Source organism: Cervus canadensis, chromosome 17 (assembly GCF_019320065.1).
Source record: "Cervus canadensis isolate Bull #8, Minnesota chromosome 17, ASM1932006v1, whole genome shotgun sequence".
NCBI lineage: Eukaryota > Metazoa > Chordata > Mammalia > Artiodactyla > Cervidae > Cervus > Cervus canadensis.
In genome coordinates this window covers 47,452,144-47,471,479 of record NC_057402.1, presented here as the reverse complement: position 1 = coordinate 47,471,479, position 19,336 = coordinate 47,452,144, and the positions used below count along the sequence as shown (strand labels likewise).

Genomic DNA, 19,336 nt, shown 5'->3' with positions numbered 1-19,336 from the left:
AAAGAGAAGGCAATCATGGTCCAGGGTCTTTCTTAGGAATGGGGGCTGTAGGGACACATTCTGATCAAATGGCTCTAAATTTGTGCGAATCCTGTTTGATCAGAAGGCCTGGGACAGTCACACCTGTGGTGCTCTATTCTTACATGAGTTCCTCTCTGTGTATGTGTGTATGCATGTGTGTGTGTGTGCATGTGTGTGTGTGTGTGTGTCAGCCAAGAGGTGCTGTATATGGATCTGTGAGTTGGCATGCTGTCAGAGAGTAACTCAAGTCAGACTTCTGGCCACTTTCCATAGTTTGGTCCTTTGATTTACACTGTTTGCTCACACAAGAGGAGTCGATTTATAGAGTGAGTCCAAGAACAGAGGCAAAATCAAAATTTATAAGAGGGAAGAAAAAAACTGCAGACAGTCTGGGAATGGTGAATCTTGTTTATACATTTTTGGGGTCAAATGGGTTAGCTAGCCACTAGCACAAAGGTCTGGGCATCCTGCCCATAAGTAGGCTGTAGGTTATCAATGAAAACGCTTTCAATTGTTTATGGATTTCCTCCAACAGACCTTGAGTGGAGCTGGGGTGTGTGTGCCAGACAGTTACCATCTGCCAGCCTCCTCCCTGGAAGGTCAGGTTAGTGCCACTCCCTCATCACACTTGCTCAATGGGCACTGATTGTGTGTGAAAGTGTCTGATGTTGGTTGTAGACGGTAGAGTCGCCCTGCAATGCAGGAGGCCCAGGTTCGATGCCTGGGTTGGAAAGATCCCCTGGAGAAGGGAATGGCAACTCACCCCAGTATTCTTGCCTAGAGAATTCCATGGACAGAGGAGCCTGGTGGGCTATGGTCCATGGGGTCACAAAGAGTCAGACACAACTGAGGGACTAACACTGGTGTTGGTTAGCATGTGCCAGTGTGAGTCTGCTGATGTCTCTTCAGGTGTGTACTTGTGTGGTTGAGTGTTTGCTGGTGAGTATTTTTGTGTGCCCAGGTTACCTACAGCTCTGGAAAGGATCCGTGGACAAAAGTAGAAGATGCAGCGATGTTCACAGAGTAGGAACTCAAAAATTATGCCATTTATTGATTAAGTAACTGATTCATTGGGAACACACCTATGTCACTGGTTTTCAACATTGAGTCTGCATCAAGAGGGCTTGTGAGAGACCCCACTCCAGAGTTTTTGACTCAGTGGGTCTGGGGTCAGGTGCAGAAAGGTGCATCTCAAACACATTCCCAGGTGAAGCTGGTGGTGCCGGCCACACTTGGAGAAGCACCTTGCTACGTAAAGGGTCGGCTGTGCGTGGCCGAGGTGTGCCTGTGCAGAGGCAAGAGAGCTGGTTTCTTAAGGCTGACATGGGGGTGGGGACCAGAGTGAGGAACACAGAGGGCTGGTCCCCAGTATCTCTGCAGGGCACAGCCTCCTCCGGCCTCCCACTCTTACGCTGGGTCCTCACAGACACACAGCCCGGAGTGGGACGGTGGGAGAACACGCCGGGGCCTCCAGCTGCTAGGTCAGTCCCCGAGGCAGGGTACACCCAGGGCAGGCCAGGCCAGACCATGGCAGCCTGAAGGTGCAGCCCATGGCGTTCCCTGCCCACCCAAGTGGACAGACCCAGGTGACCTCACGTCTAGGACAGAACCATCCCCCATGCAGGGAGCTGGACCCTAAGACTGAATGAGATAAAGATGAGACACACGGACTTCCCTGGTGAAGACTCTGCACTCCCAATGCAGGGAGTAAGAGTTCGATCCCTGGTCAGGGAACTAGATCCCACATGCTGCAACTAAAGGTTTGCCTGCTGCAATGCAGATCAAAAATCCTGCATGTCACAACTAAGACCTGGTGCAGCCAAATAAGTAAAGAAGCAAATATTAAAAAAAAAAAAAAAGAGCGAGACACAGAGGAAGGCTCAGGATGGAGGGAGGAGTCACAGCACCATTTATTGTCCAAAATAGTACACAGACCCGAGGGCCACTCGCCAAACAGGGAAAAATGAGAACAAAACACAGACTCTTTGGAGCCAAGAGAGAAGGAAAACATGGGGAGGGAACTCTCTTCCTTCCCTGGGACGTCACATGGAAGCCCAGGGACCCGCTTCCCTCCCAGGCTCCTCTGCCATGCCGACGTGGGCCAGCTGCTCCCCAAAGAAGTACGAGGGGCAGGAGACCACCAGGCCCGGACCCCAGCTCCAGAGCCACCTGGCTGCCCTCTCATCCCCAGGCAGAGGCAGAGGACAGGTCGCAGCCCTGGCTCCTCTGGGAGCCACTGCCGGCTCTGAGAGCAGCCTCCCCAGGGCCAGGAGAGGGGATGGACTCAGCGGTGGCAGAGAGCTCTCATGAGCCCAAGGACCTCAAACGTCCCGGAGGAGCGAGGCAGGAGGATTCAGGGAGGGTGAGAGCCTTTGGGTGTCCACCTGAGTAAAGGGATGATATGGGATCTGTGGGATTTACCCAAAAAATAATATTAAAAAAAATTTTAAGTTGGAAAGCATAAAAACAAGATGAAAATTGCCCCAACCTGTAAGGGAAAATGAACTACTCAATAAATACAGCCCGCAAGGGGAGGGGGCAGGGGCGGGAACAGAGCTGAGACCCCGGCGCTAGCGCGGCCGGTAGCAATAGACACCGTACTTGCGGCTGTGTGGGTCTGGGAAGCCAAAGCTTCGGACCCCAGGCTCCAGGGTCCCACAGTTGGAACGTGGGTGAGCCACAGGGTAGCGGGCACTGCCATCTGCCAGCCAGCCAGCATCGCAGCGGTCCAGGCCACGGAACTTCCAGGCTGCAAAGAGCTGGCCCACCTTCGCGATCTGAGCGCCATCTTCCCGGCAGGCCTCCCTTGCCTCTGTCAGCGTCAGCTTCTCAGGGTGCTCCAGGTAGTACACCTGCCCTGTGGGATGCGGGGCGTGAGGATGGAGAAGCGGAGGGTGCAGCCAGAGAGGGCCTGGGGCAAGGCAAGCCCATGCAGACCCCACCACCCAGCCCCCAAAGACCTGTTAACTCTCTGCGCTTAGGGAGCTGCCATGCTATGGAGCATCTGCAGTGGAGACTGTCAGGGGCCCCTTCCCAAATCTCAGCCCCTCTCCAAAAGCATCATCCCACATGCCATGGGGCTGGGTTCCCCACAGTCAGATCTGTACTCTGCCCCAGCCTTTCCTAATTTTACTCTAGGAGGGCGCCCCACCTCTGCTGGACCAATCAAGAGTCTCTCATCTGTTCAGCCATTTACTGAGCACCTACTATGTCCCAAGCTGGGATATGGCACTGAACCAATTTGTTTTTATTCATGTATCTTCCCATGAAATGAGCTCCTTTGTGAGGGCAGACTGTGTTTTCTGTGTCTATGATGACCCAACACCTAGTAGGCACTCAGGGAATGTTAGGTGAATGACTAAACTGATGATCGGTGTGAAGCAGCAGCATCAAGGCACTCAGTTGGACAGGGCTTCAGCTGGAAGCACCAGCAGGGTGGGCCGAGAGGACTGCAGGTCCCCCCAGACGCTGCCCTCCCACCCGCAGGCCCATGCGTGGCCAGTCGACTCACCCCTGAGGGCAACAGCGAAGCAGAAGACGTCGTAGCGGTGCAGGCGGTGGTGGCGCGGGCCGTAGCTGCGCACGCCGGGGGCCAGGCCCGGGCCTCCACAGGGGTGCCGGGCCTGCGTGATGGGGTACTGCACCGAGGCGTCCTGCAGCCAGCCTGCGTTGCACCAGTCCAGGCCCTCCTCCCAGGCCCGGAACAGCTGCTCGAAGGAGGCCACCACCGCATCCTGCTCCTCGCAGGCCTGCTGGGCTTCGTGGAAGTTGAACTTGTAGCGCCCTTGGGGGTGCTGGTAAGGAAAGACCACACCTGGGGAGGGCGGAAAAGGGGGCTTGAATGGGTGGGCAGGGCCCGGCGATGGGAGACCCACCTCCACTGAGACAGAGGCTTCCCTCAACACACACACACACACAGTCCCTCAGTAAAGCTCTACAAACCTGTCACCTCCTGTCCACTGTCCAAGTCCAACGCAGAACCAATATCTGCTTTACATCTCCCTCCCAAAGCTAGACAGGCACACAGCAGCTCTCAGAAATCTACTAACTTGTTAAAGGAATGAATGAGTCAGTCAAATAATATCCCCAATTACAGAACAGGATTAATACCTAATCCACAGGGCTGTGCCAAGAACCCCAGTGCTATGCCTACCAAGTCACTCGGTTGACTCTTTGTGACCCCACAGGCTGGAGCCCGATGGGCTCCTGCCTATTCTTCCAGGCAAGAATCCTGGAGTGAGCTGCCATTTCCATCTCTAGGGGATCTTCTCAACCCAGGGATTGAAGCTTTGTCCCCTACGTCTCCTACATTGCAGGAGGATTCTTTACCACTGAGCCACTGAGGAAGCCCACGGTCTCAATACAGATGTTTAAATCCTAATGCCCAGGAATTCCCCCTGGCAGTCCAGTGGTTAGCAAATGGTGCTTTCACTGCCAGGGCTCAGGATCAATCCCTGGTCAGGGGACTAAGATCCTGCAAGTCTCACAGTGCAGCTAAATAAATAAATCCTAATGCACAATATGATGGTATCAGGAGATGGCGCTTTTGGGAGGTGATTAGGTCATGAGGGTGGAGTCTTAGTTTTAGTACCCTTAAAAAAGACACCCCAGAGAGTTCCCCCCAAGCCCCTTCCACCGTTGTGAGGACACAGAAGTCTGCGACCTGGCACCCTGGTGTGGGACTTCCAGCCTCTAGAACTATGTGAAATGAATTGCTGTTGTTCAGAGGTCCCCAGGGCTGTGTTGGTTACTGCAGCCTGAAGTAAGACACCAGTGAGGAGGTGCTGCCACCTACAGGAGATAGGCATTGTTGGGCTCTGACTCAGAAGCTGAGACCTCATCGTCTATGTTAACATTAATATGGAAGCTTCAGAGGAGGATGGAAGAAATGTCCCTCATGTGACAGACAACTTTCACAGGACAAGGAAAGAAGACAGTGAAAGTGTTAGTGACTCAGTCATGTCTGACTGTGACCCTGTGAACGGTAGCCTGCCAGAGTCTTCTGTCCATGGGATTCTCCAGGCAAGAATGGGGTTGCTATTTCCTTCTCCAAGGGATCTTCCCCACCCAGGAATCAAACCGGGGTCTCCCGCATTGCAGGCAAATCCTTTACCACCTGAGCCATGAGGGAAGCTCCAGGGGAAGAGGAGGGGTGGAAAAAGGTCTTATTAAAGGAGACTCGAGGTCAGGGAGGTCCTGAGCAGGTGGCTTCCCTTTCTGGTGCCATAGTCTGGGAGGTGCCACAGGCTCCCTCAAAATTCCATGTTTGAAACTTGACTGTAATAAAAAATGTTAACTCCCCCGGACTCAGTCTCTACCAAGTCAGATGAAACCTTAAGGAGAAGGGGTATCCCTAGGGCCTGGGGCTGGCGCTGTTCAAAGGCAGGGCCTGGAGTGAGGGTTCCCTGGATTGGGACTGACACAAACGCATTGTGTGATACACACACTATTACGTATAAAACAGAAATCTAATGAGACCCTGCCGTGCAGCATGGGGAACTCGACTCAGGGCTCTGCGCTGACCTAAAGGGGAAGCAAATCTAAAACAGAGAGGATACACGAATACGTACGGCTGATTCCCTCTTCTGTGCAGCAAAAAAAAACAGCACAACATTGTAAAGACACTATACTCCAATAAAAATTAATAAAAAGGAAATAAAAGTGTACCCCCAAAAAGGTGAGGACTCCCTGCTTCTCTAGGCTGCCCCCGCGGCCCCCAGACAACTGGCTCTGACCGGCTCGCACACATCCCACACCATCCCCAACATCAGGGACAAGGAACATGGCCCCTCTGGGCCACCATCTAAGCCCCATGGACTGGGCAGGTGGCTGCTGGTGGCAAGGTCCGCCTCTGATTGACAAGCCCTTGAGCCACATTCTATCCTCATCTCCTCAAAGGAGGTGAAGGAGGAACTACCCTTATTCTTCATTTCACATGTGACAGGACTGGAGCTCTGGGGGAAGGCACTGATCTGGAGTGCCACAGCTAGGACGGGGCAGACATGGAGTCAGATCAGCCTTCCCTCTATACCCTCCCGGCAGCCTCCCTAACAGGCAGGAGAGGTCTGAGGACACACAGCCCCAGCCTAGGGTCAGAGAAGGCAGAAGTCATGTGGAGACCACAGCTGGCAGCTTTGGACAGCACTGGTTGGTTTTTTTTTTTTTTTTTTTTTTTAGTTAGGCGATTTCTACATAAAAATCCAGAGGTTTCACACATGAATAAAGCTTCTCTTATCAAATCAGAAAATCTGGCTGCAGGGACTTTCCTGGTGGTCCAGTGGTAAAGAATCTGCCTTGCAATGCAGGAAACGTGGGTTCGATCCGTGGTTGGGGAACTAAGATCCCACATTACTTGGTGCAACTAAGCCCAACTGCTCTAGAGCCTGTGCACCATGACAAAGACCCCTTGCATTGAAACTAAGACCCAATGCAGTCAAATAAGTAAATATTTGAAAGAAAGAAAGAAAACTGGGCTGCACTGGGCTTGCTTCTGGTGTAGCATCATCAGCTGGGCCTGAGTAGGAGGGCTCAGGAGTGGCCCCCGTCCCCACCACTCCTGATCACCCACCCTGGGCTGCCTCATTTGTGTCTCCTGCCAACCCTGTGTGAATTTCAGCTCTGACTCAATGAGCTGTGTCACCAGCTCCTGTCTCCCTCTCTCTGAATAGGACGTGAGCAAGAGGGAGCAGAGAGCAGAGGATTCTGGAGTCTGACTGCCTGGGGTCAAACCCCTACTCAGCCATGTATGAGCTGTGTGACCTTAGGTAAGTGACTTGACCTCTCTGTGCCTCAGTTTTCTCATCCATAAGTTGCGGGTGAGAATAACAGGAGCTTCCTCATGGGGCTGTTCTGAGGATTAAATGCTTTATCTGCCAGAAGCACAGAGGTCTAGATGCTTTCTCAGGCCTTCTCCCCACAGCCCCCAGGACCCAGCCACGGTCAGGGTCTCACCCCGAAGCTCCAACTCTACCAGGCCACTCTCATCCTCCAGCCCATCGATGACCTCGCAGCGGTAGCGTCCATAGTCCTCCAGTCGCAGGTCCCGGATCTCCAGCGACACCTCCCGCACTCTGTCCTGCCGCAGGTGCACCCGGCCTCGGTAATCCCCAAAGGTGCGCTGTCTCAGCCCAATGGCCACCAGCACGTCCTGCTCCGGGACCCCATTCTCTGACAGCTTCCACCATTTGATGCGCACGGGCCGTGGAGAGGCCAGGGCTGGCTCGTAGTGGTAGCGGCAGGGCAGGGTCACGTTGGCGCCTCGGTGGGAAAACAGGGTCTCCTCCGGCGTCTCTACCACCAGCTTCACTCCATTGAAGATGCCTGAGGGGAAAGGTGGGGTGCAGATGGTGACCTCCGGCGGCACATCGGTAGTCCTGCAGGGGCCACCCCCTCCCTCACCCTCACCCCCAGCTCCCGCCAGGCTCAGGAGTTCTAGATTGCACCACCCCTGTACCCACACACTCTGCAATGTGACTTCACAACTCCTTCCTTCAGGAGGTGACTCTATGAACCACCCCTAGTCCCTGAAATCCTTGCTGGCCCTGCCACTTGCTTTGACCAAATGAACACAGGGGAAGTGAGTGTTCTGAGGTGCTTGTTCAGAGCTGAGGCTCCAGGGGGCCCTGCTGAGGCCTCTCTTTCTCTCGGAATCTTGCCAACCACCATCAGAATAAGGCCTGGGCTCCCCTGTAGGGTGAGAACACGCAGAGAGCAGAGACAAGCCCTCCCAGCTGAGGCCATCCTAGACCCACCAGCCCCCAGCTGACCTGCCCGCCCACCGCAGGCACAATCAATTAAGTGAGCACAGCCAAGACAGGAAAGATGGAGTCCAGCCCAAAATGCTGGCCCATGAAACCATGAGCAAAGTACATGGCTGTTGTCTTAAACCACTAGGTTTGTTAGGCAGAAGATGCGAACTGGGACTTCCCTGATGGTCCATGGATGGCAGATAGAAGTTGCTTGTGTAGCACAGGGAGGCTACCTCTGGTGCTCTGTGAGGACCTGGAGGGATGGGATGCAGAGAGGGGAGGGAGGCTAGAGACAGAGGGGATGTGTGTGTAATGATGGCTGATTTGCACTGTATAGCAGAAACCAATACAACACTGTAAAAATGTTTTGTTGTTATTGAGTCACTCAGTCATGTCCAACTCTTCATGACCCCATGAACAGCAGCACACCAGACTTCCCTGTCCTTCACTTTTTAAATATCTTTAAATTTTTTAAATGGGGGGAAAAAAGAATCCACACTTTCAATGCGGTGGCAGTGGGGGGAGGAGGGTTTGATCCCTGGTTGGGGAACTAAGATGCCATGTGGTTCAGCTAAAAAAAGAAAAAAAAAGAAAGAAAAGCAAAAGGCAAATTGGTGTAGCTGGCAGCAAGAGCACCTCAGAAGGGAGGGTGGGGGGACTCAGATCATCTGAGTCTCCTTCTCTAACACACTGGTCACAGGAGAGCACAGCCTGCCCTTCACTCTGGCCAGCTGTCCACCACGACTCTTCCCAAACACCTAGAGACACAGGTGAGACCAGGCCAGGACTCACAGAGGAGACTGCAGTCAGGCTCAGGGGGACAAATAAACACCGGGCCTAACATGCGCCACAAGAACCAGATTTATGGCTAAGGCTGGCCCATCTCTCACTGGAGTCTTCGTATCGGGGCCTCATGGTCTCACGGCCTTAGGTCTGGACTTCAGACCTTAGAGGTACACAGGCTGAGGGCAGGGGGTAACCTCAGGAGTAAACAAGGGATAGACAGGGAGGCTCCCTGTAGAGAATCTCATGCTGTAAAACAGCCATACCTAACAACTCCTTGCCTATGTCCGAGTGTCTATGAGGCTCATGTGACCTAACAAATGATGCATAGTAGGTGTGTAAAGCTGCTGATAAAAAGTCACCTGGCTTTTCCAGTAACTGGCCTGAAGTGACCTCTAAAAATGGTTTGCTATTCACTTGGCCCAGAAAACTGCACAAAATCAAGAGGTTCAAATTTTCATGTTCACTTTAAGAACACTGCTTCCCTGGTGGCTCAGCTGGTAAAGAAGATTCCTGGGTCGGGAAGATCCCGTGGAGAAGGGATAGGCTACCAATCCAGTATTCTTGGGCTTCCCATGTGGCTCAGCTGGTAAAGAATCTGCCTGTAATGTGGGAGACCTGGGTTCAATCCTTGGGTTGGGAAGATCCCCTGGAAAAGGGAAAGGCTACCCACTGCAGTATTCTGACCTGGAGAATTCCATGGACTGTATAGTCCATGGGATCGCAAAAGTTGGTCAGACATGACTAATCGACTTTCACTTTCTTTTAAGAACACTCATGAAACCACCCAGGCCATGAAGGGTATGCATATCCGGAAAGCCACCAAGTATCTGAAAGATGTCACTTTAAAGATATTGTGTGCCATTCTGTCATTACAATGGTGTTGATAGGTGTTCCCAGGCCAAACAGTGGGGCTGGATGCAGGGTTGGTGGCCCAAGAAGGGTGCTGAATTTTTATTGCACATGCTCAGAAATGCAGAGAGTGATTCCAGACTTCAGAGCTTAGATGTAGATTCTCTGGTCATGGAGCACGTCCAGGTGAAAAAGCCCCTAAAGATGCGGGACAGGACTTACAGAGCTCAGGGCTGTATCAACCCATACCTAAGCTCCCCTGCCACATGTAGATGATCCTTATTGAAAAGGGTCAGATTATTCCTAAACCAGAAGAGAAAGCTGCACAGAAGAAAAAGATATCCCAAAAGAAACCAAAAAAACAATAATTTATGGCCCTGGGACTTCCCTGGTGGTTCATGGCTAAGACTTCACACTCCCAATGCAGGGGGCCTGGGTTCGATCCCTGGTCAGGGAACTAGATCCCACATGCCTTAACTAAAGATCCCAAAGTGTCACAACTAAGACCCAGCACAGCCAAATAAATAAATAAATATTAAAAAAGAAACGTACTGCCTGGGGAAGAAATGCCGCAAAAAAATAAATGCAAATAAAAGTTAAAAAAAAAAAAAAAAGTCACCTGTCCAAAGCCACATAGGTAGTAAGTGGCAAAATGGAGAGTCAAACCTATCTCCCTAACTCCAAACCCCTTTTCCACTGGGAAGACCTGGGGAAGTCACGTTTAAGCGGAATTTTGAAAAGTTGGCAGGACTTTGGGGAAAGTATAAAAAGCAAAATTGACCGTGCTATAGTGCATTCAGCTCCACAACCATGGGTTGTTGTTGATTTAGTCGCTCAGTCGTGTCTGACTCTTGCAACCCCACGGGCTGTAGCCTACCAGGTTCCTCTTTCCATGGGATTCTAAAGGCAAGAATGCTGGAGTGGGTTGCCATTTCCTCCTCCAGGGGACGATCAAACCTGGGTCTCCTGCATTGCGGATGGATTCTTTACTGACTGAGCCACCAGGGAAGCCCTCCATATCTGAGGGGCCAGTAGACATGGAGTAACCTTCTCACCCTTCTGCTCATCTTAGCGACAAGGCTGGACCACTGCACGGGCCCAGATGGGAGCAGGGCTGCTGGCTTCACGTCCTGAGCCCCTACCCAACTCGGAACTTGCAGGGGCCAGGAGAGGCCTTCGTCACCTAGCCAAACCAAGAGCTGAGCTAAGAGCAGAGCCAAGAGGCCACCCACCGTCGCTGTAGCCATTGCCCAGGTTCCGGCCGTTGGCACGGTTGGAGTAGTAGAAGCCGTTGTAGAAAGGCAGGCCGGAGACGCAGCCCAGCAGGAGCAGCGGGATCGGGAGCCGCAGGCCCATGGCGTCATGCGCCGGGCAGCGCCAGGGTGTCCAGGCAAGGCTGGGGCCCGGGGCAAGCTGGGAGGAGAAGAGAAACAAGCCAGTTAGAGAAGTCTGCAGCGGGGCCCAGGGACCCACTTACTCATTCGTTCAATCAACAGGAATTTAGCAGCTTCCCTTGTGGTTCAGTGGTAAAGAATCTGCCTCCCAAGCAGGAGGCGAGGGTTCGATCCCTGGGTCGGGATGATCCCCTGGAGTGTATGTATGTGTGTGTGTGGCTCAGATGCTAAAGAATCTGCCTGCAATGCAGGAGACCAGGGTTCAGTCCCTGGGTCAAGAAGATCCCCTGCAGTGTGTGTATGTGTGTGTGTGTGGCTCAGGTGCTAAAGAATCTGCCTGCAATGCAGGAGACCGGGGTTCAGTCCCTGGATTGGGAAGATCCCTTGGAGAAGGGAATGGCTACCCACTCCAGTATTCTTGCCTGGAGAATTCCATGGACAGAGGAGCCTGGCAGGCTGCAGTCCATGGGGTCACAGAGTTGGTCATGACTGAATGACTTTCACTTTCCAACCTTTTTGGCACCAGGGACCTGTTTCAAGGAAGACAATTTTTCCACGGACTGGGGCAGGGTGAAAGTAGGGGTGGTGACGGTTTCAGAATGATTCAAGCACATTATGTTTATTGTGCACTTTATTTATATTATTATTATATCAGCTCCATCTCAGATGACCAGGCATTAGATCCTGGAGGTTGGGGAACCCTGTGATAGAGCAGCTTTGACATGCCAGGCACTGTTCTCACGGCTGGACAACAGCGGTGATGAGCAAGATGAGGTCCCTGTTCTCAGAGGACTGCACCCTGCAGGCAAGATGGGCAACAGGCAAGCCAACAGATCCTAAGCAGGAATTTAGTGTTGTCGTTTTTTAGTCCCTAAGTCATGTCAGACTCTTTTGTGGCGCCATGTACTGAAGGCTCCCTTCTCCATGGGATTCTCCAGGCAAGAATACTAGAGTTGATTGCCATGCCCTCCTCCAGGGGATCTTCCTGGATCAGGGATCAAACCCGTGTCTTCTGCATTGGCAGGCAGATTCTTTACCACTGAGCCACTAGGGAAGCCCAAGCAGGAATTAGGAGGCAGTGAAAAGACTGCAGAAAAAATTAAGCAGGACCATATGACAGTATTACCATTTTTCAAACTGCAAGGTTGAACTGGAAAAGTTGTTAGCAGCATTTTAAAATGACATTGAAGAGACCAGACTAGTAGAAAATATCAGGGGCATTCATGGTCAGTGAGGATGAGTCCTGCACTGCAAAGCTTTTGTTTCAGTCCAGAAACGACTATGGAGGTAGAGGTTAAAAAAAAAAAAATCTTTTTAATGCTACGCTAGAATACTTCTGGGGGGCTCTTACAGTTTAAGTGGACACTCAAATAAAATAGGCAGCTGGCCCAAGGGCTACAGATTGTTGATTCAATTTTTTTTTGTATTGCATCAAAATATTATGTCTTGATTATTGAGATTTTTGGTATGCACACTCCCCTCCCTTAAATTTTCACATGAGGGGACTTCCCTGGTGGTCCAGTGGTTAAGACTTTACCTTCCAATGTTGGGGATGTGGGTTTGATCCCTAGTCGGGAAGCTGGGATCCCACATGTCTGGTAGTCAAGAAAACCAAGACATAAAATAGAAGTAATGTTGTAACAAGTTCAGTAGAGACTTTAAAAATGGTCCACATTGAAAAAAAAATTTTGCACAGGAGCCTAGTACCCCACATACCTCCCCCTCATTCCTGCCCTGCTTGTCCATTTACTGAAAGTGCCATGTGTTTACTCAGTTACTTCAACTGGGTCCAAATCTTTGCAACCCCATAGACTGTAGTCTGTCAGGTTCCTCTATCCATGGGATTCTCCAGACAAGAATATTGGAGTGGATTGCCATTTCCTTCTCCAAGGGATCTTCCCAACCCAGGGATCGAACCCACCATCTCCCGTGGCAGGTAGTTTCTTTACCACTGAGCCATCATTCGAGAGTCTTTATTGGAAACATCCAGGATGAATTCTGCTTCCTTCCAAGGCTCTGGCTGAAACATGGGAGAGGAGGACAGAAGGACCAGTGTCTAGATGCCCTTGAGTGTCAGACTCAGCAGCCTGTCCTTTGTCCCCAAGGCCCTGGGGTGCTAGTAGTGGCTTTAGGCAGAGGAGCCACAGGATCAGACCTACATGTTAAAAACATCCCTCCAGCGGCTGAGTGGAAGCAGACTCTGGGGCAGCAAGACCAGAGTTGACAGCAGGCATTTGGAAGTATGAGTACAATCATCAGGCAGCAACGTGGAAAGTGCACAAGGTATAATTTAGGGTAGACAAAGCAGAACACAGACTTGCCACTCTGCTGTGATTGTAAGTGTGTGACCCTAAGAATGCCTGTGTACAGAAACCAGAAGGGGAGGAACAGCAAAACCAGAGAAAGGGAGAGCAAGCGAGGGGAAGAAAGAAAAGCATTGGCCTGTAAGGGTGGTGGAATTGTGGAGGAAACATTCTTGTTTTCAGAACAGTTAGGAGCTCTTACTGGAGAAGAAGCAATGCTGTGAAGGAAGTTGAAGGGTAGAATCCACTGTGCCCTTAGACCTCTTTGCAGGGAGCCCAAGGCCCAGACTTGCCCTGTGTGCTGTGCATGACAGGACACTGTGAGCCTCGCTTCTTATCCAAGAGGAATCCCCAGGTGACATCCACAAAGCCTCTTGGTGACTCGGATCCAAGCAGCCTAAGCACAAACAGGAGTTTCCCAGGTGGCTCAGTGGTAAAGAATTCACCTGCCAATGCAGGAGATGCCAGAGACACAGGTGTGATCCCTGGGTCTAGACGGTCTAGAAAATCACCCAGAGGAGGGCATGGCAACCCACTCCAGTATTCTTGCCTGAGAAATCCCCATGAACAGAGGAGCCTGGTGGGCTACAGTCCACAGCGTTGCAAAAGAGTCCGACAGGACTGAACAACTCAACAGCTCAAAACACATGCAACTTTGTAACCAGAGCACTACATGCAACTTTGTAACCAAAGGACTAACAGAAACAAGAGCAATCCAGAAAAAAGAAAAAAAAAAAAACAGCATGTCAATCCCCGCTTTGCAGCTTTCCCCCACCACTGGGGCAAACACTTCTTCCTTCAGGATGTGGGTTCTTAGGGGCACTGGATTCCAAAAGATACTAGATTTACCAAAATTAAAAGTCTGACCCAGGGTAAAGCCATCTTCTTAAATGTTTTGTTTTTTAACACAGAGGAAATGTCTTTGCAACTTCTTCAGCTGTTGTTGCCCACTTTTTTTTGGCTGTGCTGGGTCTCTTTCCATTGGGCAGGCTTTTCTCTAGCTGTGGCACACAGGCGCTTCTCTAGTTGCAGCAGGTGGGCTTACTAGTTGTGATGCACAGGCTTCTCTAGTTGTGGGCCCCTCTAGTGGCTGCTCGCAGGCTTAGTTGCCCTGAGGTAGTGCTAGTCGCTTAGTCATGTCCGGCTCTTTGTGACCCTATGGACTGCAGGTTCCTCTGTCCATGGGATTCCCCAGGCAAGAATACTGAAGTGGGTTGACATTTCCTTCTCCAGGGGATCTTCTGGACCCAAGGGTCAACCCGGGTCACCTGCATTGCAGGCGGATTCTTTACCATCTGAGCAGTATTCTGGCCAGGAGAATTTCACGGCCCTGAGGTATGTGGGATGTAATTCCCCAAGGAGGGATCGAACCTGCATCCTCTGCATTGGAAGGTGGATTCCTAACCACTGGATCACCGGGGAAGTCCCTGGTTTCTACTTTTATCAGAAAACTTTATGCTAAGTTCTGTTCAGCGGCTAAACCAGCAGTACAGCGCTCCTGCCTCACCACATCTCTCGCATCCTTCAGATGGGATGGCAAGAGTTTGGATACTAAGAGTTTGGGGAATCTGGACAGGGAAGGATGCTGTCTATTCGGTTCTTGAGTGCTGGACAGTGAGTAGCAAGCATTCGAATAGTGAGGGACATCAGTAAGAAAGGCACTTTCTGCAGGACTGACAGCATTTATCTTAAGGAATTCACACACTGCTGAGGTTTGCTCTTTAATAGTGAAAAAATCTTGTTTTGGTCACTTTAATACATTAGTGAGCTTGGCGGGGGGGGGGGGGGGGGGGGGGGGGGGGGGATCACCACCAGTCCAAAGCCATTCCATGTCATACGACGTTGCTCCCCCAGGGTTCTTACCAGCCGTGCACGAGGTAATTCACGGTTCAGAAACTAAGCCCTGAGCCAAAACAGCTCTTAGTTTCCGGTCTGGGGGTGATTTTTTTTTCCCCCAGCTCACTGAAGTATTGGAGTGACCAAAACAAGATGTGTGGATTTCCTTATTCCTGACGACCCATTCTTTGCTTTTCCCAGCCACCACGTGCCTTAGGACCCCTCCGCACATCAGAATAAGCTGAACCTTGACTTGGTAGGAAGACGAGCTACAGCCGAGTACCCCGACTGCACCACCGGGCAGAACACGTCTCCCTGCCACCAGCAGAGGGCAGCCTTGCCCTCCAGGTCTCCATCATTCCGCTCCCGGAGAGGAATTTGACTTCGGTGCCCCAAGCCGTTTGAAACCTGCGGTTCCCGGAAAGTAGAAGTCCGGAGGTGTTTCCTACCAGCATTCCCAGCCCGCTGGCCCGTGCAGGGCTGTGGGAGAAGGGCCAGGGCGCCTCTCGGCCACCTCCTCCTGCGGCAGAAGGCAAAAGGCCCTCCAAAGGTCAGCGCTGGGAGTCAAGGTCCAGACCGGGTCACAGGCTGCTGAAGGCCACCCAGCGAGTTGGTGACAGAGCTCGGTCCAAGTGTCCGGCGCTGTCGTTTTTTTTTCCCCCTGGCTGCTCAGGAGCTCTAAATTTCTCCCTAAAGGATCCCATCTCCCACCCAGGACTTTACTCTCCGCGCGCTCCGGGTGTTCCCTAAGTTAGAAACCCCACTGAACCCAGGCCTGAAACCCACGAGCATCCATTGCGTTTGCCCTGAGAGGGCCAGAGCAGGCCAGCAGAGGACCACCCGCCCGCTGCCTCAGGAGGTGTCCCCTGCCCCTCGCAGTGTTCCCGACCCCCGACCCCGCTCCCGCCCCGAACAGATGAGCACCCAAAAGATGCCCCGAGGCAGAGCCCGGCGCCTGGGGCGCTGTGGAGGCTGCGGGATAAGATGCGAAGAGATCCGGTGGGAGAGAGGAGACCCGGGAGGTGGTCTCGGAGGCCACTGGTTTCCCTCAGAATTGGCCTCCTCGCCGACCAGGGTCTATGCACAAGGGTCCCACGCAAGCCAGCCCACGCCACGCGCTGCTCTGAACCCGCGGGCGCCCGGGGCGCCCCCGACCGGCGGCGGCGATCACAACCCAACTCGGCCCCGGCCCCACGGGGCCCGGCTCACTCCTTCTGCCCACTTCCCCAACCCTGCCCAGGAAGCGTGAGGCTGAGGAAGCGGGAAGAGAGGAATTGGTCCATAGGGCGCCCCAAGAGCCCGGCCACCCCTGAGCTACGTACCGTCCCCAGGCGGCTCCTCGACGGCTCGAGCGCTCCGGGCTGCGGGGCTGATCTGGTCGGAGGAAGCAGGCGGACTCGGGGATCTTGAATGGCCCGAAGGGAAGCGGCTGCGGACGAACCCCCGCGCTCCCGCCGGGCCAGCCCCTTAAAGGAACACACGCCCCTTTCCCTCCCTTGGGCTGGCCCCAAACGGAGGAGGTGCGACAGATTTGGGCGGCCTCCAGACTTGCCTGGAGACCACCCCATACCGGCTGGAGACCACCCCAGCCTGCGGAGCATCTGGCAGGCCGCGCGGTGAAGGGAGTGCCCAGGAGTTGAGGCTGTCATATTTAGGGGCGTGGAAGACGAGCGTTCGTAGAGAGAGGGTCTCAGTAGAACGTCCCGGTTTACCAAAAGCAACGAGACTAAGCAGGGGGGAGCCCCCCACCTCCACACTGCGGGTGGGCTACGGCCGACTCCCACCTTCAGGTGAGGGAGGGGTGACCGTTCTCACCTGCCTTTCGCCCAGAGAAGGCAAAGGGGCGCTGACAGCCCTCCTGCCCTAGAGTTTGACCGTCAGGAAATCTGCGGGTCGGCTAACTCAGCATCAGGCACAGGGAGGCTGCCCCTAGTAGGTGGGGCTTGAGTGAGTAGTCCTGGGGGCGGGAAGGGGGAACACAGGATGGGCAGATGGTGCTCCCAGCAGCCTGCAGGGGCGGTCAGGCTTCTGCCTTGTCCTCCAACAGGGGTGACTCGGCTTTAGAATCCTGACCTGTCAACACAGCTATCAGGCAGCCAGCTCCCGGGATGCCTGTTTGGACTGGGTGTTTAATTTTCCCTCCAGGCCAACGGGAGGCCTGGCCTGAAAGCCCCATTGGTTCCTCAGCAGCCAAGCATAAGGAGGTCTTTCCGCCTTGGCCAAGTGGTCACTGAACCCAGAACCTCTTCCTAAATACACCTTGACAGTATGTGTGTGTGTGTGACTTGCCAGGAGCATCTCAGACCACAAAGAGCTGCAGGAGTAGTGTGTGTGTGCTCAGTCGTGTCCGACTTCTGTGACCCCGTGGACAGTAGCCCGCCAGGCTCCTCTGTCCATGGGATTCTCCAGGCAAGAATACTGGAGTGGGTAGCCATTCCCTTCTCCATGGTGGACTAAATTGCACCCAAAGTGAATGCCAGCCTGATGGGCAAAAGGGAACCAGTGCAGTTTCCTCCCCAAAGGAGAGCTGTCAGAAAACTGGGTGCAGGATGGATAGGATGGGGAAATGAGTAGGATGCCAGTTCCAATTAGGAAACCCTTGCAAGCTTTGCTGACAATGATCCAAGTTTCTGAGGCCCCTGATGAGCCAGGCTTTTCATCAGTGCTTATGTACATTCTCTCCATCCAACCCAAGGCCATGGAGTTGGTCCTCTTATTTCTGCTTTACAGGTGGGGAATGAGGCTCAGAGGGATTTAAGTAAATTGCCCAAGATCACTCAGAGTCAGGATTTGAACCCAGATTCTCCAACTTGAAGCCTTCCCTGGTCGCTCAGATGGTAAAGAATCCACCTGCAATGCAGGTGACCCAGGTTCGAGCCCCGTGTCTGGAAGATCCCCTGGAGGAGGAAATGGCAACCTGCTCCAGTATTTTTGCCTGTAGAATTCCACAGACAGAGGAGCCTGGCAGGCTAAAGTCCATGGGGTCACAAAGAATCAGACACGACTGAGCGACTAACGCTTTCACTTTTCTCCAACTTGAGGCCTTGTGCTTCTAATCACTCCACTATACTTAAACCAGGAATGAAAAGGTATCTGGACTCCTGGGAGAGGCAGGTCAACAGGTCCCAGTGCTGACAGCCACACATGTTAGGGAGAGGGATAGATGGACAGCAGGGAAGATCAGTTTTGTTACAGCAAAGCAAGTTTAACATCCTGGCCAGTGGCAGGGCTGGCCAGCAGGTAAAATCTCAAGAGGTGGCTCTCAGAACTGTGGTCAGGAATAAAAAACTACAGTGACCACTTGGTGGAGGTGATAGTGAAAGCTTTGGAAGTGGAGGGGGCTGCCCAGGGAGAGGAGTCAAGGACAGAAGGGGTCAGGAGGGAAGGGACCCTCATCTAGGGTCCCAGGAGGGGGACTTTGAGAAGGCTATGAGCCAACATATCCAAGCGTGCAAAGATGAGTGGAAGAAGGGACTGAGAGGTGGTGTAGGCAATTCCAGAGTCACCTGGGGTCTCCTGGGCCAGGTAGAGGGTTCATGACTACTGCCCACCAGTCCACCTGGCCAACCAGCCAGTGAAACTGGCCAGCAGGAAATATCCAATGCCACAGAGGGACAAGTTGACAGACTAGAGAGAAGCTCAGTTTCCCCTTCTGCAAGTGGGACTCCTGGGACTTACTGCAAGTGGGACTTACTGGGGGCGGCACCATCCCAGAGGAGAGATGCAGGGGGGAAAAGATGCCCAGTCCCCAGGAGAGGCCTGAACAAGTTTGGTTGTAGGATATGCTCCTAGGAGGGAGTCCTAAAGTCAGTAACCACCCAGAAAGACCAACTCTAGACCCAGACCATGCAGCTCCACAGAGGAGAGCTCTGAAATGGGAAAGAACCCCAGCCCCCAGGGATGGGGAACCCCACCCTCCCAGTTCAACTGGAGACCACAGTCTGCACCTTTTATTCTATCCCTGCCCAGCCAAGAAGCCCAGCCAAGAAGCTTTAGGGGAGGAGCCACTTCCAGACTAATTTCCCTGATGAAGTTCCAACAAAACCACACCCTCCCTTTGGCAGCCACATGGCCAGATCTGCAGCCCAGACGCTGCCTATATATGTGTCAAGGCACACTCCCAAAGTCTGTTCAGGAAAATCCATCTTGTGTCCCAAGACTAACGGGTGGTTTCATATGCCCCTCTCCCGGGTAGTCAGTCCCTCCTGTATCTGCCAGCCCCCCCTTCCAGATCACTGGCTTGCAGTGTGCCCCCCTACACATGAGCCACTTCCTGATGGCTCCCCACTAAGAGTAGGGAGTGGGAAGAGGGGTACCCCAGGAGTTTCCTCCCAGCCCTGGAGTAAAATTGTCAGTGGCTTCCCAGGACCCAGTGTGCTTGGCCAGCAGCGCCGAGCCC

The 19,336-nt window shown here is 53.0% G+C and overlaps 1 protein-coding gene across 1 annotated transcript; it reads right to left on the bottom strand.

The window, feature by feature from the left end:
• Positions 1 to 1,901: 1,901 nt before the first annotated feature.
• Positions 1,902 to 16,452, bottom strand: HAPLN3 (hyaluronan and proteoglycan link protein 3). The gene is made up of 5 exons (XM_043434275.1): positions 16,260 to 16,452; positions 10,637 to 10,817; positions 6,973 to 7,341; positions 3,533 to 3,835; positions 1,902 to 2,878 (listed from the first exon to the last, which is right to left on the bottom strand). The coding sequence occupies exons 2-5, from the start codon at positions 10,758 to 10,760 to the stop codon at positions 2,592 to 2,594; spliced, it is 1,083 nt and encodes a 360-aa protein (XP_043290210.1). The 5' UTR covers positions 10,761 to 10,817; positions 16,260 to 16,452; the 3' UTR covers positions 1,902 to 2,591.
• Between the last annotated feature and the right edge of the window lie 2,884 nt (positions 16,453 to 19,336).

Bases quoted from the DNA above. Each gene is read 5' to 3' on its own strand.
- HAPLN3 (XM_043434275.1), bottom strand. From the start codon at position 10,760: ATGGGCCTGCGGCTCCCGATCCCGCTGCTCCTGCTGGGCTGCGTCTCC. The intron at 7,342-10,636 runs GTGGGTGGCCTC...CTTTCCCCTCAG, and splicing joins GGGCAATGGCTACAGCGACG to GCATCTTCAATGGAGTGAAG. The intron at 3,836-6,972 runs GTGAGACCCTGA...CGCCCTCCCCAG, and splicing joins GGTAGAGTTGGAGCTTCGGG to GTGTGGTCTTTCCTTACCAG.